Source organism: Pygoscelis adeliae, unplaced genomic scaffold, assembly GCF_000699105.1.
Source record: "Pygoscelis adeliae isolate BGI_AS28 unplaced genomic scaffold, ASM69910v1 Scaffold43, whole genome shotgun sequence".
Classification (NCBI taxonomy): domain Eukaryota; kingdom Metazoa; phylum Chordata; class Aves; order Sphenisciformes; family Spheniscidae; genus Pygoscelis; species Pygoscelis adeliae.
Window position 1 is genome coordinate 3,214,483 of NW_008824538.1, and position 19,701 is coordinate 3,234,183.

General features: G+C 40.3%; 2 protein-coding genes across 2 annotated transcripts in view; both read right to left on the reverse strand.

Annotated features, from left to right (window-relative positions):
* Positions 1-82, reverse strand: part of DNAAF2 (dynein, axonemal, assembly factor 2) — a 19,457-nt gene extending 19,375 nt beyond the window's left edge. The window contains exon 1 of the mRNA XM_009321643.1: positions 62-82. Coding sequence (XP_009319918.1) covers positions 62-82 — 21 coding nt within the window. The remainder of the gene's footprint in view (positions 1-61) is intronic.
* A 294-nt stretch (positions 83-376) lies between these two features.
* On the reverse strand, positions 377-19,701 carry POLE2 (polymerase (DNA directed), epsilon 2, accessory subunit). Its single transcript, XM_009321629.1, has 18 exons — positions 19,619-19,701; positions 17,195-17,270; positions 15,679-15,756; positions 14,364-14,457; positions 12,240-12,314; positions 10,965-11,048; positions 10,354-10,410; positions 9,898-9,946; positions 8,803-8,875; positions 8,046-8,218; positions 5,791-5,880; positions 5,534-5,588; positions 4,255-4,311; positions 4,080-4,157; positions 3,558-3,666; positions 1,596-1,772; positions 1,408-1,475; positions 377-552 (listed from the first exon to the last, which is right to left on the reverse strand). The coding sequence occupies exons 2-18, from the start codon at positions 17,257-17,259 to the stop codon at positions 534-536; spliced, it is 1,401 nt and encodes a 466-aa protein (XP_009319904.1). The 5' UTR covers positions 17,260-17,270; positions 19,619-19,701; the 3' UTR covers positions 377-533.

Genomic DNA, 19,701 nt, shown 5'->3' on the forward strand with positions numbered 1-19,701 from the left:
AGATTTCCTCCTCCCTGCCTTCTGCAGAAGCTTCAAAGGACCGTGTCCTTGTTCCTCTTACCTCTCCTCGCCCTGCCTGCATAACACTAGCCGCAAACAGATTATATACTGCCATTAGTAAATAGCGCCTCACAATCTTCTCCAGAGCTTTCCTGTCCAAAGAAAAACCCCAGCCCGCATTTCCAGTATCTCCTGTAGGTAACTAGCTATCAGTTCAACTCAGCGTGGTGAAAGACGAAGTTCTCCCCATCTTTAACTTCTTTTTTTAAAAGCTAGATATTTCCTGTTTGAGATACGTGCTTCTGGTTCCTCCAGTTGCCTTCTTTTATTATGCTTTGCCAATTAATCTTCATTTCACTCAATTAACACCAGTATCGTTTCCTGTGAAAGTTCATTTGTGTACAAAATACACCATTTTTGGCTTTGACGTTTATTATAAACAGTCCATGATACATCATAAAAATCAATCCATCTCAACTGAGTGCTAGTTGGCTTTACAAAGGCTCACTCCCTTTTTGCAGTCCCGCAGAAATTCAGAGACCCTGAAGCTTGCTGAAAATACCAAACAAAAACAGTATGTAGTTTTTAAAAAGCAACTTCACAATAAATAACGTATTATTCTATTCCTTGATTTATGAAAGACTTGATAATGTTCTGAACTATTTAAAGACCTAAAGCATCTCATGGTACGATATTTTCTATATTCAAGTAAAGCTTACAGGGGTCGATGTAGTAGCAATTCCCTTGGGAGGGTGGGGGGTGTTACACGCCCCAGTTTGAGACAAACGCAACTTCTGCAACAAGGCGTGGCAGTGAATCAGGCAAGGTAACTGCGCCTTCCCCATTGGGTTCTGCCATCATTATTTCAAACAGGCAACTTTTCATCACAGTCGTAAGCCCTTTGATACTTTTCAAAGGGCTGGCCTTTGAAAAGTAGTTGCAGCTGGCCTTTTTTCCAGGCATTGCAAGACCACAGTCGGAATGAGTAAGTACAGGTTTAAAATACATTAAATCAAAGCATGAAAGCGGCTTCCGGGCTTGACGATGATCACAAAATGAAGCAAGAATTGTTCCTAAGTGTAATTAACCTATGTAACAAGCATCATCTCCAGAAACGAATCTGTTTCCCAACTGGGTCTCAATTATTGAAAATCATATAGTACAGTCTATCTTTCCCTTTACTTTTGGATCATGCTGCTCATCATTGTTATTGGACTAATTTCTAAATTTATTATTTTAGTTCTGGGCATTTGGATTCCTTACACTGCTAAGTATGAAGCATAAGTCTATGTTAAACTGCTAGAACATTCACTCTTTATATAATCAATTTTCTGTGTTCTCCTGATAATCAGAAAGTCAGCAAATAAGAAGGTACTTCCTTTTAAATGAGAAACTGAATATATTTACCTGTCTTCAACTGTCTTGTTGGAGGGGTAGAATACCTTGAATGAAAATCCACTTCTTGGAAATGAACCCTGTAAAGAAAAATGAATATACCACGCTTGTCTAAGTGAAATACTGTACAAATAGTAAGAGACACACCTGGATGTGACTGCACCCCCTTCTTATTTTGGTAAAGCATAAGGAAATCTTACAGGATTTATGCAAAGACAGTCAGTGTTGGTGACAGTGAACGGGTCGTATTTATCTGCAATGACGAGCATATCTGGCACAGGATACACCCTCAGGGAGTAGTCGTAGGCCCAGTACACAGGGCTAACGTACAGCGGAAGTGGCGTCAGGTGTCCTTGTGATAATATAGTCTTTACAAACTGCAAAATAAACATAAATAGTTTGAGCCATTTTCTACAAGTCAAACTCATTCCTGCAGATGCTAATGCCCTGTTAATAAAGAAGCTTTGAACCTGGAAATATTTTTTGTGTATCTCACTCCCTCCGGTTATTAGCGATTTCTAGAGTAAAGCAGCAACTCCCCTACAACAGTCAGCTGCTGTGTGGTTTGTTGCGGTGGGTTTTTTTTAAAATACACAAAGTCCTTTCTAAAACGTATCAGCCAATATTTGAAGATGTCAAAACTATTTCATCGATCAGACTCTCCAACAAACTGTAGAATCTGCTTACCTGTTCCTCCAGGAAGTACCAACACTGCCATAACTTTTCTTTTGTGGTTTTTTTTTTCCCCTTGTGGCTTTCCTCGCAGTGCCGGTTAACCACATGACCCACACTTAAACAGAGTCTTTTCCCTGAACTGGGGACATCATTCGATTCCCAGATGATTTCGATTCCTTTGGCTGTTCTCAGAGCTGCAGACACCAGCTGCCCCCTTTCATTTGCTTTTTCACTTGGCAAATTCCAGCCAGGGTATTTTGGTTCCTGAAACTCTCTCCTCAAGCCCCTCGAAAGCTTTTATAATCTCTAATCCACCATGTAGCTGCCATTAGGCTCCGTTTTCCCCAAAGGGCCAAAACCACTACAGCGACTTGGTGGAAGGGTCTGCTGTTGAAAGAAAATAATGTACCAAGCAAAGGCCCAGTTATTCCACTAATACTGTCCGAGGCCTAAAGTCACTATTAATTCAATCTCATGTTAGTAACAAAATTTCCTTCTTTCATTCATCTTTTTATGCCGATGGCCGAATTAAAAAGCTAATGACAGGCAGAAAAGGCAGAGAAAAACTGAAGTATGCAAAAGCAACCCAATACTCTTATCTGCAGAAAGTGTTGCAATACATAATTCTACATTTCCTTCATGATTCTTTCCCTTCCAAGCATGAGATAGCCATGTATGAGTACAGGGAAGTGGTGGCCGGCAGCGTACACATACATGTATGCAAACGTGCACACCAAAAGCAAGGTGCATCAGTGTCCACAATGGCTTCCCTATGTTCACAAAGAAACTGAGCACCGTCATGATGGAGCAAAGGAAGAAAGAGCTAAAAGAAGTTTCCGAGTCAAACAAACAAACGAACAAAACCCTATAAAATAAATAGAAACAGACTCCATCCATCACTGCAATGAGCCAGTGCTGCCTGGATCATTCTCATTCAATTATATCAGCAAGTCACATCAACTGCTGCTGTGCATTCATTAACTAGAATCATAACTCAGAGCGCTGTGGCCATGTCTCAAAAGCAGGATTAAGACTTCAAGTGAAAAGGCAGAAGCAGCAGATGACCTTTTGGAAAAGTGACATGCTGCTTTACTGCAAATGTCACTGGTTAATTGATCAAATCTTTAAAAAAAGGTAATTTGTATTAAACTTTGCCTTTAGGAATCAATGTTTCTTGGTACAACATTCCTTGCTGGTGCACATACACCAAGAGTCAGCTGTTACAAAGTTCTGCGTTCAAGGGCACCTGCAGCAGGACAGCCATGACTCGGTGCCATCAATCAGCATCACGGTTTCAGTTATTTTACTGTCAAGACAGAAATGAAGGCACTAATGCTAAATGTATAGATCCTTCTTGCAATCCCTCTTGGTTACTCTTGCAACGTGTCGTGAGAATGCAGATCAGAGCACCCTAAATGCAGACCTGCTGATTAAAAAAAAGAAGTCAAGGAGATCTTAGCAAGAAGTGCTGAACACAACTCACTCACATGGTTGGGAATATCCATGTTGCTGCTAGGGAAGCGGACACAGTTTCTGCACATTTTGTTTACCAAATCTTCACGAAAGATAATTATCTCTTGGGTGCAATATTGAATCCTAAATGGAAAACATTAATGAAATTAAATAAATTGACATGAAACTAAAAGATAGGGAGCTGCATTAAAAAGTTGATCTCCCTCTAATATAGCAAAATGAAAAAGCACATTTCAATTAAAAGAATACTTTCCCATCTTCCCTTCTTTCACCCCAGATTCAGAAAAAACATGATGCTTTTGATACTCGCTATCAAACTTTTAGCACTACTTCCTTTCATCACTGATTTATTTATGTATTAATGTATTTAAAACCAGTTACAATTAATGCAAGTGAGGAATTCTAATAATTTGAAAAATTTAAGACAAATTTTTCCAAAATTTGTAATTTTTGAAAATTACATCTGCACATAAATTAGTCATTCAGTTAAAAAAAAAACCAACAACATGAAAAACAGCAGTAAGTTACACTGTCACCTGCAAGGATTTGTGGTGAAAACTGAAAATGGCACCAGCTGTCTGAATTCCTCAGTAATATTTTCAGCCAGGGGAGGTCTAAAATAAACAGCAACAGATGTATCAACCAAGACTCTTACCTTCTTTAACTATTTAACTAAAAATTCCAAAATTTGAAACAGTGAAGCAAACTGACCTTGGTAAAATTGAACCAGGACCAGGGTCTTCAGGGCCAGGAACAAACACAAATCGACTACTGTAAAAAGTTCAACGCATCGCTTTTATATAAAATGATCCTAGAATTATCTAAACATTGGTTACATACTGCCGTTATCCCACAGATGCATGCCAATAAATAACCTATTCTGGGGCAGAGATGACAGCTCTTCCTGGCCTTATGAACCACATAAATCACGGCTAAGGCGTAAGATACATATCCACTTCTCACTAAAGTGGAAGAAACCTTAAAAACCGTTCACTGTGCAAGGGGGACTGACTGCGGGAAGGGAGACAGACCAGGTTGTGCAGCCTGGCTCAGGACTCGGTGGTAATGGGCTCCAGGATCTCATGCAGGGACCCCAGATAATCTGGCAGCGGCACACCAAGAAAGCCCCACCGGGACACAGGACGGAGGATCAGTACAGGAGATATCCTTGCTTACATCTTACACAGAGCTCAAGAGCTCCAGGCTGTGGCCTTTCCTGCTTTTGGGGGGCCCATTCTAGGAACTAGCTCTACTTAGGGGCTACTGTTAGGAATTCGAAGATCGGAAGCCAGAAGGGATAAGCCTGGCTGTCTCCCTATTTCACTTCCCTTTGTATATTCAAATCTCTGTAAAAGGGATTTAGTTCTCCAGGCCTGGAATGGGGCTCCCACAGAGCAGGGACACAAGAGGGGATAAATAAAAGATCGCTTTGCAGGACTGCGTTGCTTTGGTTAGTTCTCAAATGCACAGCCGTGGAGAACTGTGTATGCAAGAATGGACAAGATAGAAATGAGATGCCTCCACGTAGGCAGCAGTCCGTGTTTCAGATGACACTTTCTGGGGCTGGTACAGAAAGCCTGTAGGTGCTCGTAGCAGCATCAAGACTTCAACATCCGTTTATAAAGCAGCACTGCTCGGGCAGAACCCTGCTGATTTCAAGGGAATTCCAGGGAGAAAAAGGGCTCACTCAAATAGCACTTTTGGGGAATCATGGGCCATGTTTAATCCATGTGGAAAATGTTCCCAGGAGATGGAGTTTCACTTTTGTTCACTCTAGCAGCTTCCATGACCAAGCTATTTTAGATAAAATCAAAACCTTACACCGCTCCCAAAACAAACTTACAGGCCTGTTACAAGACCAGCTTGCTATCTGATCATAGCTGGCTCACAATAATGAGAAAACATGGTATCTGTTAGTTTCTTAAAGTAATTAAAGCAAAGGTTTCACAAAATAAACAAATTTCCCTTTTCATAGCACTTTGCTGTGTACCTTTTATGAATGCTGGGATATTCACAAATAATATCTGCAAGAGCCTTCAAAGAACCTAGAGTCAGGAAAAAAAAAATCTATGATACAAGACCTGGTTAGACAATAAACACAGATTATATGAATCACCCCCATACTTCAATACAATAAAAAATGTCTCACTTAGAAAATAAGGGTTTCTTTTCTGCTCTCTTAATTTGTTTTGCCACCATTATTTTAATTTAATGTACATGTCTGACTGTATACAAAGACTTCCCCACCTTTCAGTGACTGAATCTGATTTTTTCCATATGGTGCAGATGAAAAATTTCCACAAAAGAAAAAGCAGGTTGGAGGTGCAGAGGAATAACCTGGGAAAACAGAGTATCTGTGAGTATAACATCCATTCACTTCAGTATCTGTCATCATTCAGCCTCCAGTCCAGTCCACGAAAGGCAGAAACTGAAACAGCACTTCAGGCTCTGCTGCTATTAATACACCTGAACTATTTTCTTGATACAGGCTTTTGTTAGCTTAAAAAGGATGATGGCAATGCACAAATGTCACTTCAAGGGAGCCCCCTGTTATTTACAGGCCCAGTTCCAACAATACTGTTCGTGTGTATCCAACTGACTACTGACCCAGTCATATAATTACACAAAGTATAATTATAATAAATAATACAATTTAAAAAATGCACTCTTTCCTTAAAGAGAATAATAGCAAGTAGGTAGCAATGGATTACTGTTAACCTCCACGCACCATTCCAGTTCAAGGGCTCTACTAACATTTAATTTGCTCTTTGGCATTATAAAGGAACAGTAACTGGAATTGCCTGAGCATTTTAAGAATCTGATGAATCCTCACAACTATCACTAATCACCCAGAAACACAGGCTTTATAAAAAAAGAGTGAAAAAAGAAACCCAATTCCCATCCCTAAAAGAAAAATAAAACCATCTACTCAGGCATTCATCTCATGCTCCAGGTTACTCTCCATTTTCCTAACACGCAGTACCAGACTTGGATTTACTTCACTATTTTTCAATCCAGTTGGTAAGTAGGACAGAATTGTTTATACCAGAGAAATGGCTCATCAATGTTTTTTCCTTGCTATTCCACTCAGCTATTATTTTTAGTTAGTAATTATGAAGCTTATTACTTGCCTATTAAAAAAAGTCTCAAAATAGTAAATGCAATGTATGCATCTTTGCCAGCTGAGTTCAGTATATTAACCTCACTGACTTGAAGTCCCTTTATTACTTCAGCATACGCAATCTTAGGTCAAGTTCAGTTTGCTTCAAGAATCTTGCCAGCTTTGATCAAGATAGTGAACTGGTTTCGTAACTTCTGGATGAGTGTGGTAATTTGTGTCCAATTTTCTTTCAGGGAGTAGCAGTTTCCCACCCTTAATTTTATGTTGCTTGTTTTTAAAGCAGCCACCCTCTCACACTTCCATTCTACCTAAGACAGACAGGACAAGCTGTTCCAAAAGTGCTCTGGAATACAAAGAAGCAATTCACAGATCTCGCAGATGCTTGCTATCCAAATGTTGTCAACATTACTAATGTAATGATGCATGGAAGAAACAGTTCATATTTTAAGAGTAACTGACATTTTTTCATTGGTAGAACCAGAAAGCATTCGAGGGACTGCTGATCTCCAATGAAGACGTTTTCTTTAAACTAAGCCTAAGAAGAACTTTCACGAGCAAGGAAAACATTCTTGTCACAGCACATAAAATGGCTACTGTCCAAAACAATATTAGTACGAAGTGATTTATGAACCGGAAGTATCACCTTGCAAAAATATAATACGATCCAATTTTTTAAACTGTTAGAGAAAGATCCAAAATAAATATAATAGCAACCATGAAATGTAAATAGCTGTCACTAAAATTAGAGTGAGACTTCACTGGCTTTGGGCTTGGATTCAGTGGGATCCTACCAAAAAAAAAAAAAAGCAACAGTTGGGCTTATTCTAGCTTTCTCAAAATGGAAGTTCATCAAAAATGCACAACACACGAATAACAGGACTCTTGAAAATCGTTGCCTGACTTTTTCGTTTAAAAGTATACTTCCGAAAAAAAGGCAACCAAACCACTATTTCACAAAAGAGCACATTTAGATCACATTTTGGCAATAAAGTTGGCCTAACACTTAGCAGACCCTAGAAAAGATCCAAAAAACTGACAGTCTTGCTGTCAGCTGTACGCTGTCCAGCTTCCCCTGCCTGGACAGGGGATGCTCACGTGAGCAACCACACGATGAAGAGTTCACAAAGCTACACCAGCATAAAAGTAATTCTCCAACAAAGGCAATTAGTTTTCTGCTGGGCTATTCCCTGAATTAGCTCACCATGGGGCCAGACTTCCCAGCCCATGCCAAGGAGAGCACACAGCTGGGGACCAAGGACTAGCTAGCCATCAGAATGCCTTGCTGCACTTGTCAGCTCCACCCATCAATGCTGCTAAGGACTAAGGAATATGGTGAAAATTCTTTAAAACAAGGCTCAGCGGCAAAGCCGTTCTCACCTACCCAAAAACATTGTGTGAAGCTTTTCCAGTACTTCTGCTTGGTCCAGCCATACATCAGAAAGAAATACAAACATGGCATCTTCATTTTCATCCTCCAGCTGCTTTAGTTTTGCAGAAGCCTTTACTGAAGCTGAAGAAGGCCCTCCAAAGAAGTTTACATTCCCATAGAAGGCTCTACATCATTAAAATATTCAAGTTAGTTCTGTTTTCTTCCCAAATAGTTAGTAGTTTTAATTATGACTCACTTAAGCCATTTTAATTATTATTATTATGATAGATAGCTCAGATGGCATCAATAATCATCTAGTACTTCACAGAGAAACCAAGGAAGAGAAATGGCAGTCACCTGGATATAAAGCAGGGGCGCTGCCCTGCTGTAATTTAACAGATCATCTCAGGGTAATATTTATCCTCGGTTCTCCCCCCCATCCATTCCCTGAGCAACAAGGAATTTCTTACTCTCACGTAATAGTTATCTAGTTCTGCAACTGAGAAGGGCTTAGATCCCAATTGTTATTATATGCAGAACCCAACGGCCTTTGGAAGGGTTTTTCTGCTAACACTACAGGCTTTAGTACTGGTCCAAGTAGACCAGCAAGTCCCAGAATTGCTTCCTTAAAATTGTATTTATTTTGAAGCATTTGGGGAGGGGGAAGAATAGCATACTTTAATGTCACAGAAATTATAAAATAATAACGTGCTTACTTAGAAACCCATAACAAAATATGGAGTGAGGCTGCCGAAAGTCAGTTTTATACCTAGTGGTAGCAGAAGGCTCAGTAGGCGGAAATCCAAAAGCATTCACATGAAAAACTTCATCTTCATACCAACCTAAGAGATTTTTTAACAACAAAATAACCTTTAGCTTTTCTAACAACATCATGTCCTAGACATTAGTCAGACAGTTGGCAGCTGTGCTGCATAGCTAGTCCCAGCCTCCATCAATCCCTCTCTTGTGATAGCTCCGGTCCCTGTGCTGTTTAGTGGTGAACCAGACCAGGGAACTAACTGGCTGAAAAAAAGGCTGAGAAAGAAACCCAACTATTTTTTTTACCCCAGACACTTCTTTGAATGGATTTGCTGCACAGCCACATAAACAACCTTCTCAACCCAACCAAGTAAGAATGTAGGGGAACAGGAATCATTTTTGCCGGCCCTGCCCCAGAAGAGTCTCCATCAAATGGCACGCGTTCTCGAGAACTGTCCCACCTGTTAGAGGGACAGAAGTAACAGGGTGATACTTGTCCCCACTATCATTCTTGCTCTTGACTTCTATTTAGTTTATTTTACAAATTTTAAACATAAAATACATTATTAGGAAATAGACTGGGATTATGTATATTGCACAGAGTAATATCCTACAAACAGAAATGACCATAATTTTGCTAAAACATGTCCAAAGCTTCAAAACTGCAAGCCCTTGCATCGTCTTAATGAGAAGACTCACCAAAGCCTCTGAAGGACCAAAGCTTTGCCAACAGAAAGCAGCATTTTCAGATTGTTAAATCATACTGTTTGGTTATTCTAGTCTGTCTTCCTAATCTAGTCATATGTCCTCCAAGCATGTTGGAGCCAGGCTAACTAAGGCCAATCCTCAAAGCTGCTACAGATGCTCACATCCCACCGACATCGCTGAAAACCACAAATTTCGCAGAGCTCCGTTCTCTGCCTCCAGAGCCCACGAAGTAACAGGAAAGGCTTATGGCCAAAAATCTCAGTCACAAACTCAGCTTATGGTCAAGCCTCATCAATATGAGACTTGTCTGTTCAGCCACATCTGGCAGACATGTAACTGCAGCAACAGCCATTAACAGAGTAATTTATTACAAGCTAAGAAAAATAGTCTGCTTTACCTTCTGCCAAAACAAAGCATGATTCAGTATATAAACCACTGTGGAACTGGTGCAGAAAGGTTAAGAAATATATTTTTCTTACATCAGGACTCTTAAACTAGTTCTTTAGCCAAAGTTTGCTTTCCAGGTGGTGTGATACATTTGGACACTACTGACAGTTCACAGGCTGCCTTAAGAGCTAGGCAATCACCTGGTAGCTGAGCAGGTAAGCTCATCAACAGCCCACAAACAGGAACACACTCTGCTTCCGCTAGGAGGAATACTAACCTAGTCCTAACAGTCTCTGTGAAAGGGCCCTGAGCTGCAGCAACCAAGTAATTTGAAAAGAAGGAGGAAGTCAGAGCTGCAATTCTCAACACGTAATTTTTAATGGTCAGTACTGATTTATTATTCCATCTGAAATTCTCCAGGTCTACAGGAAATTTCTTCAACTCTTACATCACAGAAAAAGGATATTGCTTTACTAAGGTCTAGCTGGACGACTCCTGTAGGGTCTTCTAGGAAAAATTTCCCCTAAAAAACAGGATTAATTAATAAAGCAAAATATACCCAAACACATAAATGCTTCAATCAGTCAGCATCTAGAAATAATTTAGCCAGTTTTAATATTGTAAGCTTAGAACACACTGGCAGAACTGAAAACAATGTAGTTTATAGTAAGTGTATCTTAGCACCTTCCCTTTCAGCTGCTGCAGTTTGGATTGCTGGTGCACACACACCCCCAGTCACAGTCCAATGCCATGGCAAGTCCAAACACAGTCATTGGAAGCTCCAGCATTTCAAGAAGCATGCCTAGAAAATGTAACTGGTTCTGTTGCTGACATAAAGTGTTAGAAAATTCTGTATTGAGAAGAGAAAGACGTTTTCCCTCACACACTAGCAGCAGCTGCTTGTGGAAAAGTCTCTTCTTAGGGAATGGATCTTGCGCCACTGACACTGATGTGAGTTCTGCCACTGACTTATATGACAGGATAAAGTGGTGAGATATTCAAGCCTTCTCATTTTCTAATATATTATAACACTGAATGAATGGCGACCTAGATACTCCACAATAAAAAGCAACCTACCTCCTTGAGCTGAGTTATCATCCCAAGCACAATCACTTCTCCCACTTTAGCTGTATTGCCCAATAGAGTTTCTATTGTTTTAAGCTGTAACCAAAGGCAAAAAATCACATAAAAGTTAAATCAAACTCTCCATATACCTATTCTTAAGCAACCAAGGCAAAGCACCACACAGCACATGTGTTTACATAAATACACAAATGAGCTATGAGAGAATTCAGGCTCATTACAGAAATCAGGGACACATTTCTGAACGTCAAATGTAGCACAGTTTAGGAAAAGATTTTCAATAATGGCTGCTAGCATAAAGAACTGCTTAGCAAGTAAATATTTATTGTGATTGTTTTCCTTAAAATTGCATTAAAACTTAAAAGAACAAGGAGCAATTTCTGCTCTTGCCTAAGAATGTCAGTTGTAGTAATTGGATCCTCAGCATGATCCAATCTGAACCACAGGGCCAGCCTGCACCCATACAGCAACACTAATTACTTCAATCGAAGAACCTGAGATGGATGACAGAGAACACTCCGGAGTAATGCAGGTGACATCGCATAGCATGCTGTCTGCGGTTTCTGCACAAACTTAGTTTGGTCTGTCAAGCTGCAGTTAAGAGAGAGAATCCTCCTACAACACCAGCATAAGCAATGCATTTGCCACTGCTGACAAGGGAGGATAGGAAGCAGCCAAGGGAAAAAGATGCCTATAAAGCCTGGATGGAGATGCAGGCCCGACTCAGTTAAGGTCAGCTGCTTTTTTCTACATGATGGCATGCTCTGAACAGGGAGAAACAGGAAAGTTGAGCAAAGCAAGAGCTGTTATTTGGTACCCAGTGATACACACCCACATTCATCTTTTTTAAAAAATACATGCGAGACCATTTAATATGAGAAAGCTGAGATGGGAACAGAACAGACTAAAGTTATGACCTTACTCAATTGTAGGTTAGTGAATTCAGTGCTTATGAAAGAAAGCATCAGGGAAAGAATCCCCAAGCAGAGGGAAGCAAAGTGTAATAAGCTGACCAGCTAATGCCCTTCCACCTCAGGAAGCCACTTTTCTCTTGCACTTCATAGCTGCTTTTGAGTGGCTGGTCATCATGCTGATCTGAGCCAAATAACCGCATTTTTGACACACAGGCTAAAAATGATGGAAAATAACTCATTTCCACTGATTACCCATATTGGAAGTAAAACTAAAATGTCACTGGAGAACTATTACTGCATTAAAGTGTAACACAAGTACAGCTCCCTTTGCAAGAAAAAAAAACAGATTTTTTACCTGGAATTTGCTCCTACTATCATCAGGATGAGCAACAACTGCTGAAGGAGTAAACAACTCATGCCTATGAGTCCTCTGCAGAAACAAAAATTGAAGTAATCCAGTTTAAAAACAAATAAGCACTGTCAAAAAGCCAGTTCATTACAACCACTATACAAAATACTTTTTAAAGTTCTCTATTTTATCCAGCAACGTTTAATTTGTTGAGCATAATCAGTTCTTTTGACAAGAATTTGCTTCTAAGAAATAGATGATCAATAATACTGGACGATAAAACTAAGCCCAAAAAGTAACAGCAAAGCACCTGTAATGCTTTTAAAAGAAGTTATTTCTGACTACCTGGAAGGAAGGGGTGAGAGAGCAAGGGAAGGCAAACTGTATTAAAAGCTCACTACATGGAAAAGAGCAGGTTATCTCTTCAGGGCAGGGCCTATTAAAAGTAAGCAAATTTTTTTTTTTTTTTAATAACCGGAGCAAGCTACACTAAGAGATAAACTGCAGAGAGCGTGAAGAAAATACATTGTAGAAATTTCCACTTCTTCCACTGTTTTTCATGCAGTCTGAAAGCTTCCCCTTGAAACAAACCCATCGCTACTAGCCCATGTAACACACGCAGTAATTCCTATCAGCAGCCCTCACCCACATAGTGACCTGAACCTTCACTTTTCTGGAGGTCAGAAAGGAGTATGTATGACAACCAAACACAAAACCTGTACAACAGAGAGTCTATGTGAAACCATCAGGCAAAGAGGTGCAATAGCACAATACAGTCTAGGAAAAGGAGGCTTCAGGATATACCCTATGGAAAAGGAGGCTTCAGGATATACCCTATGGAAACCTGCTGCTGCTGTTTTGTGTGAGTATGCCAATTCCAGCAGGTTTCACCAATCCTGATCACTGTTTGTATGAACTAAAGCTTCTTCAGTTCATGGTTAACTGGTCTTCCAGAGCAGAGGTTCCCAAATTGCAGTACACATACTCCTAGTGGCAGCAAATCCCCTGGTTGATAGAGAGTTGTTGCTGCTCTGGGGTATCTGACCCTGTGCGTGCAACTACCACACGGTCCAAAGGACAAGCAGTTTACGCAGGCAGCTGGGTGCCTCCCGGCTGCCTATGGGGCAGCACAGGCAAAAAGCCGTGCTCACTGTCTGCCTGTGTCCAGGCACTTTGCTCACACTTCAGGCCAGGGTTGCGCACGGGCAGTTAGGTTTGCACAGTACCTGCCAGCACCGAGCGGGATCTGTGCTGTGGATCAGTCCACTGCAGTTAGTGCAGACACCCGAAAAACAGCTACCAAGTCATCTGATCAGCAACTCACTCCCCATCCCATCACTGCTCCCGCTGGGCTGCATGACAGAGGCAGGGCAGAGCACAGCGCGCAGTAAGCAGGCAGGTGACATGGGGCTGGATCCCAACGTACTGGGTGAGTGGAAGAAAGGAAGGAACAGGGTTGTGACTGATTATCCCTGTTCTGAGGGATAATCAGGCAGCGAGTGCTGAGGGACTGACTCTTTCTGGCTGTGTGCACAGCCTGGTCCAGAGCCACTACCTACAGCTGCTGTCAGTACCTGCAGCTACTGTCACGGTGATGCAGAGCAAGTCGTGTTGGAGGATCCTGTTCTGAAGTTGCTCACAACACAAGACAAGCTGCATGTGCCACCAAGAGATGACAAGGGGTGGCTGGCTCTCTCTGGGCATTTTGAAAACTGGAAAAATAATAAATGAACTAAACCAGAAGTGAGTTTCAATGCTTCAAGGAGAGCCTGAATGAGAGCTTCCCGGGGCTTCGGGTTTGTATTATCTCAATAAACACCACATACAATGACATACTAATCAAACATAGCACAGAGCCAGACTACAGGAGGGAAAAGAGAAAGACACACGTAAAAAAACATAATCCCTTCTTGCAACATGATGCTAAAATGCAGAAACACAGGAATCCATCATGCTGTAAGGTGACAGTTGAGAAGACTGCTAAACCTTAGTACAGATCCTGTTCTTATTCAGATTTTATTTAAACTGTACTTCACAAAAGCACCTCAACGCAAAGCACTGTTGTACATGTAAGAATATCAAAAACAACATTTTGTCTATTTTGTTAAACAAAGCAAAACTTTCTCTGACCTGCTGTAAGATGCAGTAGCGTTCACGAAACAACTCCGCTTTATCTCTGGCAGTTCCAAATAAATTTGGTACAGGAAAGTTGGTCATTGACAGACTGCAAGAAGTTTAACACAATCAAGATTAGAAAAGGTACATTCCACACACAAAAATGACCTATTGATTTAAAAGTTGTAGGACGCTGCAAAAGCTATAACACTACTGCGTAATTTATTTACTCAATGAGGAAGATTTCTGCTAGGGATCCTGTGTTTCTGCATTTTGAAGGCTACATCCATTTAATTTCCCTCTAACTCACAGGCTTTGAGATTTATCTTTCCACCTGAATGGGACTCTGCAGGAATCGGTTTTTAAAAAAGCAGTCTTTTAAGTGGTCATGAACAAGAGTATTTTCTTCCTCTTGCTTAGCAGATTGTCTTCGTGGAGTTCTCTGCTGCCGACAGCCTGGAAAGTGGCACTGGAATTAAACTCCTACTGCAAACACACGGACTGCTTTTGCTGGACTGGCAGAATCATGGACCAAGGCTAGAATATGAATTGCACATTACATGAAGGTCACTGCAACCCCTCACAATGAACACCACTACCCATTCCTCAGCTAACATCACTTCAAGCTTTTTAAAAGCACAGCCTTTTTTTGGCTCAGCAGCCTGGGCTGCTTGCTGTTAAAGGTAAATTCTTTAGCTAGCAAAATATTTACAACCAATTCCTCCAGTTACTTCTTCCTTTCTCCAACCTCTGGAATCAGCAGTTGCTCCTAATTTTTCTTTTTTAGCTTTTGTAGCTCTCCTTAGAAATCCGCCAGGGCTTCAGGGAGTTACAAACTACAGTCTAAGAAATAAATACATGCAACAGACAGACCAAATTTTTTTTTAAAAAAAGTAAACAGCCAAATGTGAAAAAAAAAAAAAAACAGACTACAATTAGTGACATATGTCCTTAACTTTACTGTCTCTTTTATTCATTAGATGGCACAAACATGGTTGGACATTTTACTGATAGCCACCAAAGTTTCAGAGCCAGTAACCTCATAGGCAGCACAGAATACACTGCCACAGGAGATACAGGTCCTCGTTTCAGTTTCATCCTACCAGCCTGGGAAAAACCCAATGGCACATTTATTTATGAGCCAGCATTTACCATAGAGTCTGACTAGCTCTTTAGAGACTACGAAACAAAATCGTCTCACTTTCTCACTCAGGCTTGAAATGAGCAGACCCAGGAGGGAAAGATTAGAAAACAGACTTTCAACCATATAGAAATGAGGCTTTTTTCTTAAAACAAGAAGTGGTTGAAGCTTAAAATATGCAAGACTTACGGTAGAAACTTCTTTCTTTCTGAATTATAAATATAACGTGGAATATCAAAGGCTCCAATAATGTTGAAAACATTTTCTCTGAAATAAGAATACATTTACAACATTATCTGAAGTGGATAAAACAAACAGTAACAAAACATGTTGAATAAAATTATATTCATTTTATTCACTATCACTTCGCGTTATCACCATTTCTGCCGCATCACTCTACCTATTGGATACTACTGCATCTTCTAATTCAAAAAAGGAAACTCTTCAGAAGTTCATTTTGAAATGAGAGAGGGGTACATCTTCCCTTACCATCCTCTGCTACCTTTTTTGATAGGAGAACAGCGTTGGCACGGTAAATGTGAAGAGGTTTAAACAATGGACACGCACAACTCTTCAGACTATTAACCGAGTTGATACATCCCATTATATTCACTGGTTCAGCTCTCTCTTGTGATGCCTCTCGCTTCCCTCTTACTGTAAGTGGATCAAATTCATCAGAGTAGATAAAATTATCCCGTGAACCTTCACTAAGGCTTACAAGCACAGGACAACCATCACTGCCTGTCAGACACTGATGTCTTAGGCTTCAGAGTTCATTTCTTGCAAAACTTTGCCTTCAAGCTTTCTGCAACATAATTCAAGAGAGTTGTACAGGCGGGCCCTGTGATCTGTAGAGCTTTTCCCTTCAGGACTCTGCACTGAGAATCTGTGCATACAGATTTCTCTTCACTTCTGGAGCGAAAAATACATTAAGTATATAAAGCGACACAAAGAAAAGTCACACTCAAACCATCTGCATCATAAAGGTTCCAACGACAGGGAGAAAAGTATAAAACAAATTTGCTTCATACTGAGAAACTGTGGGATCACAGTATCTAACTGACATGCCTAGCAAACCATTTATTTTCATGCTTTGCATTATGATGTCAATACACAACGTGAACACTAAAGGAAACACATTCATCATAATCACAAATAAAGTTCTCAGAAACTCAAGCAATTGCTCGCCACTTTGTTATCAGAGAGTGAAATCAATCACGCTTTTCAAAAAACAGCCCTGCTATACAAAAAAGCAGAAACAAGCACCATGGAGAAAAACTTTTCCAAGTGCTTTCAGAAAAGAAGTAGCTTATGAAAGGCACAAGAATAACCTTAGATAATTTTGAACTAGAGAAAAAGAAATAAAGAAATTAACAGAAGTAACAAGTTCTCTCTGCATTGTAACTATTTGTTTATTTTATTGGTTAATATGCAACCTGTATTGCACGTAACACATAACCATAGCATTTTAATTCCAGAATGTCAGCATTATATTTAGAATCCCCCGGAGGCCTATCCATGAGAACAAATTTTCTAAGAAGGAACATTACTAACCTTCAAAGGCAGTACCAGGAAGACAAAAGCACAAAGCAATTACTGCATGTGTAGCACTGCAGAAAATGCCTGACATTTATTTCCCAAGAAGAAATAAAGCAATGCATACCAACTCCCATAAACCTCAAATTAAAAAAAATTGTCACCGTACATAGTTTCATCTGATGCCTGGCTACATTCTTGGATGGCTGCTTCCACGGTAGATTGTTCAATCATATTAGATGACACTGAAGAGAAGATTTCAAAGGATTAAAACTGCAGCCTATGGAAAGTAGTAAGTAAGAAAGTAAGTAGGTCTCAAATATTTTACGAAAAATGGTTCGGTCTTCTCAGAGGAATATATTAAACAAATAAGCATATTTTCAGTAAGCTAATGACACGCGCTGTTTTCTCTTTACAAATGGATCACTTAATATTCTAACCAGAAGGCTACATCTCTAGTGAAAAAATAACCCACACACATACTGTGCCCACCATTAATTCACTAAACATGGAGAACAAGACAATTATAGTTTATGCAAAGCTGCCAAATATACTACAAATGTGTTAGATCTGAGCTTTCACATTCTGGAGGTTAATTTTGTTCCAGAACATTATCACACAGATTGCTGTCATAAATAAGTATTCAAACAGTTTAACACAATTCTGGAGATAGGCACATTGTTGTCTTCATGGATTTAAACTGATAGTTGAAATTAAAAAATATTTCTGAACACTAATGTTTTGCTGAAGTTAAAGGGAAGACCAATCAATGCAGATTCACAAAAGGACTTGGTCAGCATTTCCAAGCCTAACTGCTGGGCTCCTGGAACAGAAACCAGTACATGAAAACCTGCCCTTGAGTTCCCTATTCAGGGCAGGGGACGTAAAATCACAACTCCTGTAGGACAGTGATGAATAGCAGAGCAAAAGGGGCACAGAGGGAGCTAGCAGGAATCACAGAAGAGACCAGCATGTCTGAATTGCATCTCTACCCCTAACCTCAAACAACTCACGGGCGTTAGCTGGACAATATGGGAATTTATAGCACAAAATTCCGCCCTGGACAAAGACCGGTGTTGGCGGGTATGCTGACTGCATGTACTACAGTGGCTTCTTGTACAGACTCAAATTTGTTCAAAATGTGGATGTGTTAATTTGTACCAGCAGGCTTTATGCTAGATCAGGACCGGTTCTTCAAACTGCTTTTACTCCCTGTTTGATCAGCTCTGATCTGTTATCCCATGGCTAGAGTAAGAACATAAAGCCGTAACTTCTGTAGTCTGTGCTCTAGTAAAACTGCAAAGCGAGCATGTGCCCACCTTTGATTTAATTCAGTTTAAATAGGATAGGCTGGGAAGGTTTCCTGAACTCATCTAAGGCCTAGTATTTATTTTAGATCACATTTATATGGATTTGAATCTCCCCGGCCAAAAACTGGAATTGAGCCCGTTTCCTAGTTCTCATGAGCTCTGATCAGTAAACACACATATATGTCAGGCATCAGTGCCACCTCCATCAGTCACATTCTTTAACTAAAGGTGCTACAACTCCTATGTTTTGTGCTGTCAGATTGTGTCAGGTATATTTTGAGCTACTACCCCATGCCTTTCATGGCGCTTAGGAGCAGGGACACTGGATCTGTGTACCTCAGGACATAGCGTCCCAATTAAGCAGGAGGTAGTCCCCAGACAAAATACTCCCTGCCAAGATCATGGAGTTTCAGGCATGCTCAGAACCAAATGGATCGCGCGAACTTTACCAGGAAAAGCTCAGCTCTTTGAGTGTCACATGTTTTTATGGGATTTTCCAGGAGTTTTCTGGATTGCACTTTTGGACCCGGTAATTCATGGAACTTGATGTACTTTCACATGCCAAGCAGGTACAGCTTCTCCACTGCTACAGAGCCCCAACTGTTATCAGCACCTTCTGCCCAATGTTACTATCACAAGATCAGGTTGGCATAACAGAACATCAGCATCTGCCTTGCTGCTTCAGAGAACATCCAGGTGATGGTTAAATTCCATCCACAGTTGGTTTAAGTTAATATGCTGGATCATTATACTGGTGCACTTGCATCTCCCACTCCACTTGGATGCAAGGGCAGTGATCTCTGAATGAAGGAATGCAACTGTTTCTTTCCTGCAGTCACAGCTAGGCTCCTCAGATTATAGCTGTCAACAACCCTAACCCCTTCCTGGACCTGGACTACTGAATAACAAGTTAATTCATTTCTCATTATTTCTTTGGTTTATTTTAAGATTTAAAATGATAGTTTCAGACGCAAAGATGTCCACACAAACTCAGCTAGGTGCTTTTAGTAACTGGCATGGAAAAATTTCACAACTCTTGGAAAAGTCAGGAGGTACCAGGCTGCCAACTTTTTAAATGGCAAAATTATACTATCTTCTTCTGACATTACAAACTTCAGCATTTAACAAAACAAAATGTCAACGAATACATTTATCTTTATCAAGCCGGTAGACTAGAATGACACCTTAGTGCACACGCCGCCAGTAACTCTGTCTTTGTCTAACTAACATTATGAGCGCAAGATAAACTTAGCAAGCTTAAGAAAAAGAAATTGTTTACTTACAAGGCTGTTTTTCAACGGCATCAATGACATTTTCAATTACATCGTCAAGTTCTACTTCATCGATGGACTGAAGAGCTTCGGTA